The sequence below is a fragment of the Oreochromis aureus genome, linkage group 22 (assembly GCF_013358895.1).
Source record: "Oreochromis aureus strain Israel breed Guangdong linkage group 22, ZZ_aureus, whole genome shotgun sequence".
NCBI classification, from domain to species: domain Eukaryota; kingdom Metazoa; phylum Chordata; class Actinopteri; order Cichliformes; family Cichlidae; genus Oreochromis; species Oreochromis aureus.
Window position 1 is genome coordinate 15,707,867 of NC_052962.1, and position 16,575 is coordinate 15,724,441.

General features: G+C 39.8%; 1 protein-coding gene across 1 annotated transcript in view; it reads left to right on the plus strand.

Annotated features, from left to right (window-relative positions):
- kcnh8 (potassium voltage-gated channel, subfamily H (eag-related), member 8) overlaps positions 1 to 16,575 on the plus strand; it is a 57,401-nt gene that overhangs the window by 6,285 nt on the left and 34,541 nt on the right. The window contains exons 2-3 of the mRNA XM_031756093.2: positions 11,120 to 11,353; positions 15,897 to 16,028. Of these exons, the coding sequence (XP_031611953.2) occupies positions 11,120 to 11,353; positions 15,897 to 16,028 (366 nt within the window). The remainder of the gene's footprint in view (positions 1 to 11,119; positions 11,354 to 15,896; positions 16,029 to 16,575) is intronic.

Below are 16,575 nucleotides of genomic sequence, written 5' to 3' on the forward strand. Positions count from 1 at the left end.
TTTGGTGATTTTGCATGTCTGTGGTGAAATCACAGAAGAGAGCCGCTGTGCTGGAAGCAGTTCAGAGGTGCACGAGTGGATGATTTTGAAGGGGAGATTGACAAGATTTTAAAAGAGATGCAGGTTTTGCATCAGCTGCAAGACAACCTGTATTATCCCGAACAGGCTGTTTCCTACAACACAGCCAGCTGCATGCTAAAAGCAACGAGATAGAGTGCATCTATCTCCATACTCACTGTAAACCAACTGTGAAAAATGTAAATCTCAGTGTCACATTAATAGCAACCCAGCACTATCCACTGGCTTTAATAAGGCTTTGATAAAGTATTCAGTTAAAAAGACACAGCCACCCTCATCAGTACAGACTTAGCTGGGAAATGCTGTCCTCGCTGTAAGGTCACTGGACTTAATTATTACCGTGAGCTTAAAGGAGCGTGAGCCTCTCGTCTGTTCCACCAAACTTCTGGGACTTCTGAGAGCCTCCCCATCACCGTGGACGTTCTGCCTTGTTAAACCTCCTAATTAGCGAGATTCCTCTCCTAATCACCATCCCTAATGGACTGTCCAGAACGATCGACAAACTGGGTTTCGCTAGAGGAAGCCTGGGCCAAATCGGCCATTTTTAGACTCAATTAACTGTGTGAGATTTTGTGAGACAGGGAGGAAAGTTTTTCTTTGTTTTTGGTTTTTTTTTATGCATTTGGAAGAAGAGGGGGAAATAGACAATGGAGAGTGAAAAAGACACTGACTGAGACAGACACGGAAGGAACAGCAGGTGTGCGACCTGCAAATTACAGGAATGTAATGTACAGTGTAATGTTTCATTTGGTGAGAGCTCTGGGGATTGTATGATAAAGGGGCACAGAGGTGATTAAGGCTGTGGATTTGTGTAATGATTTTCCTTCTTCAGTTACAGGGTGTGAGAGGATTACCACTGTTAGAACGGGTGCGAGAGTATGTGCATGCATATACTGTATGAATGTGTATGCTCTGACTAATAACCGAGACACAGTTTGTTGATACAGCACAGAAACTTAATCTCATTATCCCAAACAATGACTGACTCGACTTTTAAGACAAACTGTACATGTGTAACCTTGGTTGCCATGGTGTGTGTCAGTGGTTACTGTGGCAACTGTAGAGTGACTTTTTTTTGGTTATGTAACTGCTGCTCTAGCAGCATTTTCAGAGGCCCACATGAATTTCGTCAAAAAGGTGGCGAGGTCTTTTCCATCCATCTCCCCACTTCCTGACCAATTTTTACCACACTCCATCTCCATCTTTCATCATTCCGCCTCTCACAGCTCCATCTCACTTACTTTCAACTTTCCAAATCACCCCCTCACCTTGTGCCCCTCTAACACCCTCATCTGTCTGCCACAGTGTATCTCTCAACCTCCCCTTCTAGTCCCCTTATCTGTCCACATCCCCCTTCTCTCTCATTCTCTCATCATATTTGCCATCCATCTTTTTTTCTCCCTGCTGTGTAGTGCTGTCCGATTCTACTTCCCTACTTTCTCTCTTCCCTCTCTCTGACTCTCCACTGCTTCCTCATGCTCGGTTCCCCATCATAGGAATTGTTGTCGTGACTTAAATAGCTCTGGGGTTGCTTGCAGTGACGGCACAACGCTGACAACGAGCTGGTCCCCGTGTGTGTGTATGTTTAAAATCTCCAAAACTGGGACAAAACAGTGTGCGGACAAGGTAGCAAAAACACACACTCACCTCTTCCCAAATATACCATCTGTTTAAGGCAGGGGTGGGCAATTCATTTTCCCAAGGGGCCACACGAGAAACTGGGACTGTTGTGGAGGGTTGCACCAACAAGCTGAACTCTATTCTGCTCAAGATTAATCTTATCTCTTGATAAACTGGAAATGGTAAGGGCTAATATTACAATTAGGCAATGAAACACTGGAATAGCCAACATTTTTTCACTGTTTAATCAGCATTCCCTTTTTTCCGCCAGCCACAGCCTATCCATGCATGCAGTCACCTCCACAAAGAAATCACTCCCTGTCATAGACCTTTTCACTGAGGGCATTGCTGCCAGTTCCTCCGTAATCTCAAACGTTTTAGTTAGTCCACAAACAAAGATGTGCAATTGGACTGCGTTACAGATATCACAGCTCTCATCCAGAGCCAAGTATAAAAAGTCAAACTTGATCAGTTTATTTTTCAAATGAAGCTCCAGATTTCCCTCAGTGTTCCCGATCTGTCTTGTTAGGTTTCACCAACAGAGGTATGCATTCTCAAATGCTTTATTTTCCTCAGGACATATTAAAGGGCAGATTCCACCAAACAGTCTATGATAAAATCCCCATCAGAGAGTGGCTTACTGTCACAAAACTGCTCCATCCCTGAATGAGCAAAGCCTGGTCAAAAGCTTCTTATACTTTTCACATTTGAAAGCTAATTTCCCATTGTCTACACACCTTTGGTCAGGTATAACCAAAGGACTGAAAAGGATCTGTGAGCTGTATAATGCCAGGGTCTGGTTTAAGGAATGGTTGTGAAAGACTTTACTTTCAGCTTTGCCTCCTCTGACTCATCTGCTTATTGTAGCATGAACCTGCTGTGAAAAAAATACATTGATCAACTGCAGTAAACCCAACCTGTTTTCTCTTTGCTTAAACCAATACTTTCACAGTCCCGAGGTTATCTGTTGTTTTTAACTTTTAAATTCCTGTGATGATTATTATTAAAGTCCCGCTGAGCCTTAGTTTTGTGATATTTTAAAATTTAGACTCATTTTTGTTCTTGTGTTGTTTTGTGACATATTGAATTTTGGTTGTTGTTTTGATTTTATTTTTCTGCTTCCCCAGCGTTTCCATGTTGCGTTCCTTCGATCTCATTTATGTGTTTGTGTCTTGCACCCCGACTGCTTACTGTCCAAATGTCGTCTGTCTTTTGACATTTCCCTGTTTTACCTTGTAGAATAATTTGTGGTGTCTGTGGTGTCTCCTTCTACTTTTCCTTTGTGCTAATTATTTTTACGTACTCTTGATGTCTTCATTCAGTCTTCCAAGAAAATATAGCCCTCTGGTTCTTCATTTCCCTGTCAGATTGTCTGCTATTTATTTTGGACTTTCCTTTCTCTGCTTTGTTTTCCTTTGTCTGTCTTTGTGTTCTGGATTTGGGTTTCGTCTCCACCACAAATCTTGACAAAATCGACCAACATGATCATTTGACATGGAGCTCCTGTATTGTAAAGGCATGTTTTAAAGCCTCACAGTGTTAAGAATTAAAGTTTGGTTCATATTCTCTTTGTTTAAGTTTTTTTATATTTAAGGTCATAAAACAACTCTGTGTACATGAGACTTGCTAGTGCCTCTGTGAGGCTACGCACATTCAATAAAAATGCAAACATAATTGCTGAGATATTTAATATGGGCCAGATTTCAACCAATCCAGTGACCAACTAGAATTTCTATTCCAAGAGCTACACTGTTCACTTAAACCTGTTTATTAAGGTGATGAAAACAGTCGTTATTTGCATAATTACGAGAGCACTTTCCCGTAAAATTTATACCACTGGTTATTTTTTGTGTGTTTGTCTAAATTCTGTATGTAGTAAATAGCAAACCAGTCGAAAAAAGTCTTTTTAGTATTTTGGTTTTACTATTTACACTAGAAAATTTAATTTATCACAAATCATTTGCAAATCTTTTGCTCACCACCTTCACTTAACTTTAATTACATAAGTAGTCTCTGTAACCATCTGTGTCTTGCTTCTTGCACTTTTTGTTCTTTTCCTGACCTCTTTCCTCTTCTGCCTTCCTGCTCTATCTTTCTTTGTCACTGCCTTTTCTCCTCCCTCTATCCTCTGTGTACCTGTGGGGTTTCACCAGCAGCTGTCATGCAGCAATGTGAGCATGAGGCAAAATGATCTATTGGCTTCCACAGTGGAGCAATTAGCCAAAAGAAAATTTAAATGGAGAACACAGAACAACTTGAGGTTATGAAGAGGGTACGACAGAAGGTAAAAGATGCAGAGAAGAAGTAAGAAGGAAAGATGATTGAATTTTAGTTTAGCAGACATTCAGGGTGCAGAGGAAGGATAAAAGTAAACTTAGATAGTTGATACTTTTTTTAGAGGCAGTAAAGAAGGTGGACTGTGCAAAAATGCAGGGAATAAGCAGATTGGGGTAAGAGGAAGGTGTGATGGAATTCCAAGGGTAGAGAGGAGATGAAGAGTAATTAGGTAGAGAGAGCCAAAAATGGTAGGAGGGACATCATGAGGAGTTGGAGGGGAAAGGAAGGAGAGAGCAAAGGTTGATAGTGGAGTAAAATTGGAGTGATTGAGAAAGTGGAGGAGCAAGAAAAGGAAGTAAAAGTCTGAAATTTAGGAGGATAGGGAGGAGAAGGAAAAGTGTAGGGAATTTTAGTTGAAAGAACAGATTTATTTCATTATTTATTATTTTTTTAAAGGTTGAAATGAGTTTTGCGGTGATGACAAACAAGTGTCCAGTTATTACAGTAGTAGATGCAAAATCTATTTGACTGCTTCCAAGTGTAGAATTTGTGATTTTGTTTCTTTTTTGAATTCTTGGTGATAATTAGTCTCTATTTTAATGTTCATGGGCTACTGCTCTTCCTTTTTCAAATGTTTTTTTTACTAATTGTATTACCATGATTATGTTTGTGAAGCATCTTGTAACATTTTTTTGAAATGCACTATATAAATAAAGTTTATAATAACCACAACAACAAAAATAATAATATTTAGTAGTGGTAGTAATGGTTGCACACTTTCATGTAAAGCACTCTATACACTGTACTTATTTAAATTGCACACAAATTAAAGTGTAAAAGTTAAAAAACTATGACTAAAGCTGTTCTCCTAGCTCCTGCAGTTTTGCAAATATTTACACTACTGGACCCTCTCACCACACATCTATCTTCTACACAAAAAATGATGATCTAGTTGGTTTGTTTTACCTTCCCTTTTTCTAATGTATCCATTATAATAAGTAAGTAAAATTTTATTTCTATAGCACCTTTAAAGATAAACATCACAAAGTGCTTCACAACAAAATGCCAGAGGATAAAAACAAAAGTTAAGAAGTCTAAAAATATGACTTTTTAGTTGTTTAGTCCACGGATTTCAAGCTTACAGGGAGATTTCCAGAGTCTGGAGCGCACTGCTGCAAAAGCTCTTGGGACTTAAAATCGATATATAACTGAATGTCATCTGCATAGCAGTGATAACAGATGTCCTTAAAGGTGCTCACAGTGTGCTGAAGAAAGAGCAGAAATAACTGAAATAACCAAAACAATAAGGGCCCCAAAACAGAACCTTGTGGCACATCATAGGTAAGCAAAGTAAAAGAGGACTGGTACTAAAAGGCAGCCACAGAAAAGAATGGTTCAGATAGATGTGATGCAAACCGCTCTAAAGCAGACCCAGCAATAAATAATAATTGGTGACTAAGAAGTGTGCAGCTACACACACTTACAACTTGGACCATTATGGGTAGCTTATCGGGCCACTTCTTATAGCCTAACTTGTTGGTATGAGTGCTCTTATGTGTTAAAATAGCAAGTGTAAGTTGGAAGTATGTGTTCTGAGACACAATTATAAGGTGTTTTTAGTCCAGATTCTTTCTATAGATAACCCAATAGGTTAGGTTAGGTGCCTGTCAGAAGTCAGACACAGTCAGACCAGAAATTAACTGGTCGTTAACCTACTAGTTGCCTACTGCAAAGCACATATGAAGTTCAGTTGCACCCATGGAAAAATAGCACAGGTAATTTTCTGGTGAATTCACAGTAATGAGTGGGTGTCATGTGTCCTGCTTCCCGAACACCAGGCAGCTGCCTAGACAAAACCAAACAGAGAATTTCCAGTAGTGAGAATGTGTCTGGAGCTATTCCCTGCTGTGAGCTGCATGCGAGAAGAAAACTTCATTGCCCTGACCTGATTTTGTTGTGCGAAAGCAACTATAGGCTAAATATAGTCGGTAACATATTGAATTTAACACAGGACATGAAAAGAGAATAGAGTTAAGTGTACATGCTTAGCTTAATGTTTGCTTTGTTCTAGAGTATGTTCATATTATGTGTGTGATCATGAGGTGAGGGGAGACAAGGTCATCTCGGGTAACTTGTTTTACCTGGCATGACCTTGTCTCCCCTCACCTCACAGTATACTTGTACTGTGACCCAGTACAAGTATACTGTATGTGCAGACAATATATTGCATATCTGTCAATTCTAAGCAAACAAAGTAATCTGCTGTCAAATGCAGTATAGTTTTTTGTCAACACCAACCTCCTGTGCTCTGAGAGCTGCCACGAGATAGGCTGCGGGCCTTTCCTCAGGACTCCCAAGTCTCAGTCTCCAAAAATCTTGACTGTCTCTCTTTTGCATACCCTCAGCCTTAGGGGCCTCACGCCTGACAGCCAGTCCCAGTGCTAAGACCCACTCTGACCATCTGTCTGGGCCATTCAGGCCAAATACTGCTGCTGACGTAGACACGTTCTTATGTGTTTTTCTTTTTCACAAATTGGGATCACTGTCAATGAGATTTATTTCTGTACGCTAATGAATCCAAAACATTATTACATTTTGTTTTTCTAGTCATGCTTACCACATCTCTGGGTAAAAACCAAAACATTTCAATTTTTCTGTCAATGCAAGTGAATTATGCAAGTTTTTGTAAATTACTTGTTTTCCTGTATTGATATTCAAATAGCCAGAAAGTATTTTAAAACAGAGTAAAGAATAGATTATACTCTATTTTGGACACAGACGACTAGAGACACGATGGTCATGTAGTCATTGTTGTTATTCTTTGAACTCTGCTTGATGTCCACCACCCAGGGTGCATGTGTAGTTGGTCCAAATCCACAGATGTAACAAAATTCACATCAAACAGACCGAAGCAGACTTGTGGGCTTGGAAAGGCTAAAGACTATTTTGTTTTTTATTGGTTATTTATGGGTTATTACAGTTCAGATTGCCACCAAAACTACACTCACCAGCTACTTCATTAGGTACATCTATTCAACTGCTTTGTAAGTTCACATATCTAATCAGCCAATCACACAGCAGCAACTCAGTGTATTTAGGCATGGTGAAGATAACCTGCTGGGGTTCAAACCAAGAATCAGAATGAGGAAGAAAGGTGATTTATGCAACTTTCAACATGGGATTGTGCATGGTAGCACATTCGATACCAGTATTTCACAAACTGCTGATCTGCGGGGATTTTCCCACAGAGCTGTCTCTAGGATTTACAGAGTATGTGCAGAGGTTTGAGAAAGAGAAAATTTCTAGTTTAAATAGGAAACTGAATCTGCAATTTGTATGGGCTCACTAAAATTGGGCAATAGAAGATTGGAAAATGTTGTCTGGTCTTATTTCTGCTGTGACATTTGGAGGGTAGGATCAGAACTTGGCATAAACACCATTAAACCATAGATTCATCCATCTTAAACCAGCTGTTGCTGGTGGTGTATTGGTGTGGGGATATATATTTTTGGCACACTTTGGAACTCTTGGCATAATTTCAATGCCACAGCCTTGAGAATTGTTACTGAACATGTCCATCCCTTCATGATTACAGTGTACACATCTTCTCATGGCTGCTTTCAGCAGGATTACGCACCATGTCACAAAGCTCAGATACTTTCAGACCAGTTTCTTTCTTTCTTTCACTCAATCCAGTAGAGCATCTTTGGGATGTGGGGGAACATGGGAGTCACATCATAGATGTTCAGCTGACAAATCTGCAGCAACTGTGTGATGCCATCATATCAGTATGGACCAATATCTCTGAGGAATGTTTCCAGAACTTTGTTGACTACATGGTTCCAGGAATTCAAGCAGATCTGCAGGCAAAAGAGGGTAAAACCTAGTACTAATAAGGTGTAGCTAGGTGTGGCTAGTGTGTCTAAAACGGTTGCTGTTACTGTTCTGTGTTCCCACATCTTAGCCAATATTAAGCAATAAGTAATAGTGATGATGGAAATAATACTAAAACTTTAAAAGCAAGTGTGTTTCTGTTATTAAATAACCTAAGAGCATAGGGTATAATGACATTTATATTTTTTTATAGTGAGCACTGTCAGAGGCTGAAGCAATTATTGATTTCTTGATGGGATTAGAGAAAAGGAACAAGCTGCTCGTTCCTCTTGTGTCACATACAAGATTTTTGTTCCCTTTAGTTGAATTCCCAGTTCAGATCTAAGGTGTCTGCCTTCAACAAACCCTGACATAAAACATAAACCTATTAATTACCTGGGATGAAGAAAAAAAAAGATTTACCGATGCAGAAAATTGATTTTTGCAGTGAAACGTAGCTGAACAAGTTACTTTGCAGGATGTCTAAACCAGTGATTATAAACAAGCTCGTGTCACTTTGTGGGTTTGTGTTCGGTGTATCGAGTAAAGTGCTTGCAGCTCATTTATTTGCTCTGATTATACAAATGTCTCAAATTTGTCTGGGTTCTGTATAATTTCTCAATACCAAATGAAGCCATGCGTGTATCTGTATTCTTACTTTATCGTGTAATTCATGGGCTAGGATTTGCTGGTTTGACTGCTTATCAAATTACAGTAGTGGACACGCAAATACATAGACCTATAGACACGCACGCACTATAGAAACTGTCAGAGCAGCATAGTCAACTGTCGTGTATAATGGGCATTGTACTGTAAACAGTAGCTGTCTGTCAGCACAGCTCAGCATCATTCTGCACAATCCTGCCACTGTGGGTGTTTGTTTGCACACATGGGTGTATGTTTGTGTGCCTTAATAGATGGATTCAGGTAGAAACAGCTGGTCCACTTCAACTGGGTATTTAGAGTTAGACACAAATGGGCTAATTAATTGTGATAGACTTCAGCACAGTGATTCTTTTTTTCACTGTCATCACGTCACGTCTCCCTTACTGATCCCCTTCTCCAGATTTTTCTCTCACTCTTTACCATAATTTCTCCTGAGCCCATGGCCTATCTTTAACACGACTCTCACTAAGAGTTTTATAGATAAGAAACCTGGCATTATGGCATATTTCTCCGGCTCTTTGAACACAGAAATCACTCATTTATTTAGTTAAATAACCTTTATTTTGCCCACATAGGCCTTTATGTGTCTAAGCTAAAAAAACAAAACAAAAGACCCCATCAGAATTTATATTTCTGTGTTGAAATATCACTGCAGTGGCTAAGTGAGAGCAAGTCATTGAAACAGCTAGAGTGGCACTCCTTGACCAGTTGAAAACGATTCCATTTATACTGTTTGAAGTTTCAGAAGTTGGTGGTGATAAAAGCATTTTGGTGTCCCAGTGCTGGCAGTACAGTTTCCACAGATGAGCAGGCCAAATTTCTGTTCATAATGTTCAGCTTTCCAGAAAAAAAGAAATCATGATAGCTAGTTTCTCATTTCAATATGGATGAGATGGCAGTGTGCAATATGAAAGATGTCTCATATTAGGCATGTGGGCCGGTGAAGGAAAAATTGACACCCGTTTGCGGTTTTTCTTCTGGCTTTCTGAAGCATGCTGGCATCTGTTAGCAAATTTGGGGTTTGTACACAGACTGTATAAAAAAGATAGCCATACCCACCATGATGTCATCCACTGGCTTCTGGGCTGCACATTCTGAGATCCTTGATGTTATTTTCTTGACCATTTCCATGTTAGCTTTGGAAAACCAGAGGTTACAGTATATGGACAAAAGTAGGGAACCACACCTCTTAATTTTTCAAATCAGGTGCAATCGGCCTTTACAAGCATTCATTCTAAAGAGCTCACTGAATTTGAGTATGATACTGTAATAGGATGCCAGTGTTGACACTTTGTTTGTGAAATGTCATTATTTGTCAAATTTATTCCATGTCAACTGTAAGCTGTGTTGTTTTTAAGAACCAGCAACTCTGCCACAAAGTAAAAGACCACATAAACTTACAGTGTGGAGTCACTGAGTTCTGAGGTGCATAGTGCATAAAGGTCTGCAACGCTAAGTAACTGCAGAGATCCAAACCATTAACATCAGCACAGCGACTGTGCACTGGAAGCTTCATGGCATGAGTTTCGATGGCCAAACAATTCCTGTAGCCGTAATGTGTAGGAGGCCAAGTACTTTTGTCCACATAGCAGTGATTATTAGATGCATTTTTTAGAGACAATAGAGCATGAAATGAGCTATCAACCATGGCTAGTAAGCTGCACCCATAAGCTATACTAGTGTACATAGATATCTGCTAAACAGTGCAAAGTAACAGACTCATCAAATAGCAGAATTTCACTAACAAAAAAACTGAAACACAAATTTCTTTGTCAGTCATTTTTCAGATAATTACGTTAAAATGCTTCAGCCCCCAAAGGTACAATCAGAATTAGATATAAATTAATTGTCAGGACCCAAAGCAGTCAATGCAGCCACACCCCTAATTATAGGCTTTAACCAAATGGATGAGCTATTTTTAAAAAAAAGTTAACTAAATATTTCTGTTGTTAAAAAAGGGGAAAGAATAAAGGCCAAAACTGCTTTTTGTACCAGCCTGTAAACATGCTTTTAATACTGCTGAATTCGTCATAGGAGTCTATTGGGACAGACTCGCCTTTGGAATGAGCTTCAAGTGGCCATTAGAGACACTTTTGCATTGGCCTCATTTTTCAGCAATAAAGGCTGTCTCTTAGTTTCCTTAGTGCTTTGGTTCATCAAGCTTTTTTTTCAGACATACAGGACTACTGTTTTCTGTGAAAATGCTCTAAAAACCAATTGTACACTACTACCCAAGCACCAAAGTAAAGAGGAGAAAAAGAAGAAATGTTAGTAACAATGGTGAATTTAGATGGTGTATTTTTTGGTTGCTAGGAGATTGGTTCTGGGACCTGAAGGGCCTCTTGAAGCAGCAAAATAAAGAAGAGTTAAAATGAAATTTTCTCTTAGAGTTCTGTTTTATATCTACTTTCAGTCACTGGCCAAATGTAACAGTGTACTCCTTTTCTTTGGAAATGAGCTATGAATTGAACTAAGCTATCCTAAGCTCTCCATTTATTTTTCCTTTTTAACAGGCATTCATTATTTCTTCTAAGTCTGGGTAAACAGAAAAAACAAAATTCTACCATAACCATGACAATAATGCGATCTTTTCTTTCTCTTGCAGACAGCAACTTCATCCTGGCCAATGCTCAGGTGTCGAAGGGGTTTCCCATTGTCTACTGCTCCGATGGCTTCTGTGAGCTCACAGGCTTCTCTCGGGCAGAGGTCATGCAGAAGAGCTGCGCCTGTAAGTTCCTGTATGGTCCTGAGACAAGCGAAAGCATCATCCTCAGCATTGACGAGGCTTTGGAGGAGCGCAAAGAGTTTAAGGACGAGATCATGTTCTACAAAAAGACAGGTATGCAGTCAAATGTCACTTTTCTAGCTTAGTATTTGAGTTGCGTGCTCAATTATTGTTGGCTCCCTTCATTTATCATTTGTTTTCAGCTCATGCCGAGTTGCTTCACAGTGCAGTGCAGAGTCTGAGCCTTTATTTATTTTGCCAATTAGGTTGTGGAATCATGGATGGTAGACAGGCTCAGAAAGCTATTAGAGACTGCACCATGGGGTACTTTGTCTTTCAGATTTCCACGAATGGATGGCAGTTGTGTGTGGCTATTTCTGAAGAAGGTCAATTTAAACTGGCGTAGATGGACCAGTCGATAGATGAAGCAATGGCAGAAGGCATGGATGTATTACTTCTTTTATTGAGCCATTCTCATTAAATGGTGATTAAACAAAGCCACCAGTCGGGAATGTCCTACAGTTATTATTTAACGCTGAGACATATTAAACTTTAATAGCTGTCTGCTAGTGACTCTTTAACCCCGTCTCCTTCAATTAAACTGAGACCAGAAACTAGCTGTGGTGCAGTATGGTTTGGTGTGTGATTCGCTGATTAGCCAGCCGGCCAATGAACAAAATGGAGTCAAAATAATGAGATCATCAGGGCACCAGCAGATACACACTTGCTGTGATACAAGCTGAGATGGTGCTAAGTACCCCTGCATTTAAGAGTTTCTGTTATTTCTTATTTGTTTTTGTTTTTTAAACAGATCCAGTTGTGAATCTACAAAATAATTAGAAAAACATGTTTCCACCCAGCCAGCCAAATGTTGTATTTGGTAGTGAATACCTCAGCAGTTCCTCTGTCACAATCCAGGAGGAAAGTTATTCATTTGATCAGTTTAGTGGCTTTCTTTCACTTCACATTAGAGCTCATTCGTGAGTTTCCAACTGAGCCTTCAACATGACACATTTGATAAATCTTTAAAGTCTGTGGAAAAAAAAGAAATCGGTTCTTGTGCAACTGGGCAAAGTCTCTTCCTTGATAATCTGACTGGATTGCTTTATTTTTCACTTTCGTTTGTGGAGATTTCTCTTTTGTTTTGTCCAAACAGATCAGTGGTGAGCAATGAACCTGCCTCGACATTATTTTCTGTTGGCACTGAGACGGAGCCTGCAACAGCTGCTAGAACTGCAAGTTCCAGCAGCTGTTGATGTTTTTAAATTGATCAAATGAGCTTGTCACTTTACGAGCTGTTGTTTCTAAACATTGATTCAAACAAACAGTGTTGGTTCAATGTCTCTAAAGCTGCCATCAATTAACACAGCGCTGGGCTCAGCCAGTCTATACTGTAGATGAGATTACAGTGAGAGGACCATCATATTACTTTCAATTCAATTCAGTTCAATTTTTTTATAGCGCCAATTCAGGACAACTCCTCGAGACACTTTATATTGAAAGATAAAGACCCTAACAATAGTAGAAAGAAATGATAAGCCCCTGTGAGCAAGCACTTGGTGGCAGTGGGAAGGAAAAACTCATTTTTAACAGGAAGAAACCGCCAGCAGAACCAGACTCATGCAGGCTCCACCAACACTGGTTGGGTGTGAGAGGAAAGACAGCAAATTATTCTAAACTAACCAAATTATTGGATGCTAAATCCATTAGTTCCCATCTTGGTTTTACCACACAAATTTCTTCATCTCCAGAATAGTAAAAGGCAGTAGAAGTCCAACTTCTCCTTTGACTGATGTTGTTCTACCCACATGTTCTGTCACATCTCGAGTCCTGCCCAGGAGGTTATTGTAGTTGGTTAAAACTAAACTAAAGACTAAAACAAGGTTTGAAAAAAGATTTTAATTAACCAAAAAGAGCTTTTTTTTTTCTACTTGGACTCATTACAAAGACCAAAAATACAGTTTCCTGTGCTTAAAGAAAAACAGCATTTTTTGAGAAGAATGCTTCCTGGATTGCATTTGTTTCTGTTTGAGGTGCTCTTTGGGAGGGATAAACAATCAAAGAAGTCCAATTCAATTTCCTTTCAAATATGTTTTCATTCTCATGGTATGGTCATGTTTACTCCAGTGCATACAAACCTTTATCAGGGAGTTAAACCTAAAGTTAATGAAGCACATGCCACTGGTGTTTCACCAATGGCTAGCTTCCACTTAGGATACAAGTGAAATATTCACCAGTGATGCTCGACCAGTCACAGAAATCTTAAAAACCTGGACAGCTGCAGGGGCCCAAAAGGATATCGACACAAAACTCACAACTTTCATCAAATTCACATCAAAATCAAATAGGCTCACAGCAGCATCAACCACAGACTAGATTCTAAAGGCTTCCCGTGTAGATGGGTTACTAATATAAAAGTCCAATTAGTGTCTAGCCATGGGGTAATTAATGTTCCTGTACCTGTGTGTTTGGCAATAAGTAGAACTCAGGTGTGACTGCCTTACTACCTGCTTTTTTTTCCCACTGCTGTTTATAATGTACGTTTGCATGCACATGCAACATATTTACTGCTCTTTAGTTTATGCCTAATAGAGGATGTTCAAAAAACACAAACCTGTCTAATATTGCAGAGGACCAAATATGTGTTAGAAATTGAGAGATCTGCAAACACTATTGTGTGAACTGATCAAAAGCTGTTTGTGATTACGCTGTTTTGACAGCAGCTGTGAAGATGATTTGCCATGCTGCATGCTCTCTCAAAACGAGTAAAACAGGAATGGTGATTCGTGCACATGTCAGATTTTTTTTAGCATGTTTGCATGTTTTTATTTTTGATTGGCTTTTAAAGCAAATCTAGCAGGTTGTGCAAGCTTTGCTAATAGAATCACAGATGTGATTTTCTACCCGCATCTTTCTCTCGCTTTGTTGTCTTCGCCACCATCTCCTTTTCTTTTCACTCAGCCCTTTTGTTACATTTCATCTCTCTCTCCTTCTCTCATGGCAATGCCATTTGTTTCAGTCCCGCTCTTATTACCGTCTCCACATTGTTCTTTTGGCACCGCTTTTTCTATATGTCTCTGTTCCTTATCTTGCTGCTTCCTCCCCTGCCTCAGCCTTTTTGTGTTGCCTCATCCCTCTCGTTTTCGTCTGTCACAGCAGCGTCCCGAAAGTAAACGCGGCTGATTGACTCAGTTTGTCCTCCGTCTGTCTGCCTGAGAAAAGCCAACGCTGCATGATCGCAATCAGGAAGGCTCTTTCTCTCACTGTGTACTTGATAGTGCTGCCTTGTCTTGCAGGCAGACAGATATTCGCACGCACACATGCGGAGACGAAAAATACTGTGATTTAGTTATCACAAGGCGAGAGGGATTTAGTGAGTGGGAGAGATGGGAGGGAACTCCATGGGAAATCCCTCTTGATCAACAACTCATTTCTAATTACTGAGCAGAAAAGAGGTAAAGGTAGAGCAAGGATCTTACTGTCACAGTGACATTGTGTGCTAAAAAAAGATGAATCCTTTTAAAGAACTAAAATGTTCACCTACCTACCTAGCTATAAAAAATGTAAATGAATGTTATCAAATATTGTCCTTATTATTTACTGCCAGCCATGCACCATCCCCCAGCTTGATGTGGATTAGGTATAATTTGATGTGATTAAATAATTAACATAAAGAAGACTTCCAGACGGTCCTTAAGGAACACAAACTCGCTTTTAGATACAGCCCTGACTTGATCACTTTTTAAGCTGATGGAGTAAACTCATAAGCAGACAGCTGCACATATGCAGATCCAGAGGACACGAAACACGATTTACTTTCATTTCAAATTTTCTGTCCATCCAAGCCCAATATTTGCTCTTCTTCTCACTCTGCTGTAGTCTCATCAAAATTCTGTGAAAAACATCTGTCCCTTAGCTACTGAACGCTCCACTGTGCTCACTAGCATGCTCCTAATTGTTTGCTGTTCGGTGCTCGGCAGGCAGCGTACAGTGGCTTTTAATGAGAGCTGTAAAAACAGTCCCAAAGTTTTGATCTGTGAAACCAAAACAATGAACTAAAAGGAAATGTTCCACAAAGTTGAGGCAGGCTGGAGATAATTCCACAGTATGCGTTTTGTTAACTTTTTGGCTCATGTACAGTACATACAAAATGATACACTGTGGTCTACTTGTATTTTCTGGATGCACAAATCTGTCTCCTATGACACTTTCCTTTGGTAAATCAATCGTTTAACAAGTGCACAATAACCACAACGAGCACACTCATTCTTATCAGAAACACTGCCCACAATACTGACCTGTAGTCTCTTTGACAAGGAATCTATTTAGCAGGAGATGGGACCTCAGAGATGGGTTCATCTCTTGCTGTGCCTGGAGAACAGTGGCTTGATCTATTTAAAGTCTCTGCTTCCCCCGAGGGGCATCCAGCTGTAGACAGGCTCACTAATAAGTCTAAATCTTTGGAACTGTTGCTTTTGCATGAACACACCGGTATACGCACAAACTGTAAATCTTTTCAAAATCCAGAGATTTTGTGTCTAATAGTGTTAATGTGTGTGTGTGTGTGTGTGTGTGTGTGTGTGTGTGTGTGTGTGTGTGTGTGTGTGTGTGTGTGTGTGTGTGTGTGTGTGTGTGTGTGTGTGTTTTCCCCTTTCAGCTGTGTTGTTCTGGTGCCTGCTGGACATTGTGCCAATTAAGAACGAAAAAGGCGACGTGGTGCTCTTTCTGGCTTCATTTAAGGACATCACCGACACTAAAGTCAAAGCCATCCAAGAAGACAAGAGGGACGGTCTGTATGTGCATTTATGTACAGGAAGTTATGCCCTCTAAAGAGAGGGGACCAGAACCCTCAAATATTTAATCTTCATTTTGCATGTGGATTTTTATAATGTAAGCAGCCACAGCTTATCCATCAGATTCAATAGTTAAACTGGTGTTTGATGATGTAGACAAAGACAATCTCCTTAAGCTGTTGCATAAAATATGCGTTGAAGCTGAGTGTGTTTGATCTCTACAACTGAAAGTAGTAAGGTCCCCTTATACTGTTATTCATCTTTCTTTACTGCATACTGTACAAGTTAGGTTTGTGGGGCAAAAGGTTGTAGTGCAAACTAAAGACCAAGAGTTAATATAACATCCATCCATCCATTCAATTCAGTGTCAGGGAGCTGGAGCCTATCCCAGCGGTCAAATTATAATTGTGAGTTTACCACAGAGAACACACACAAGCATAGGGAAGAAGACATAAACCCTAAAAAGGCCCCAGATGTGCAGTGTATTCAAATACAAGACCTTGCTGTGAGGCAACAGTGCTAACCACTGTATCAGTCCCTGTC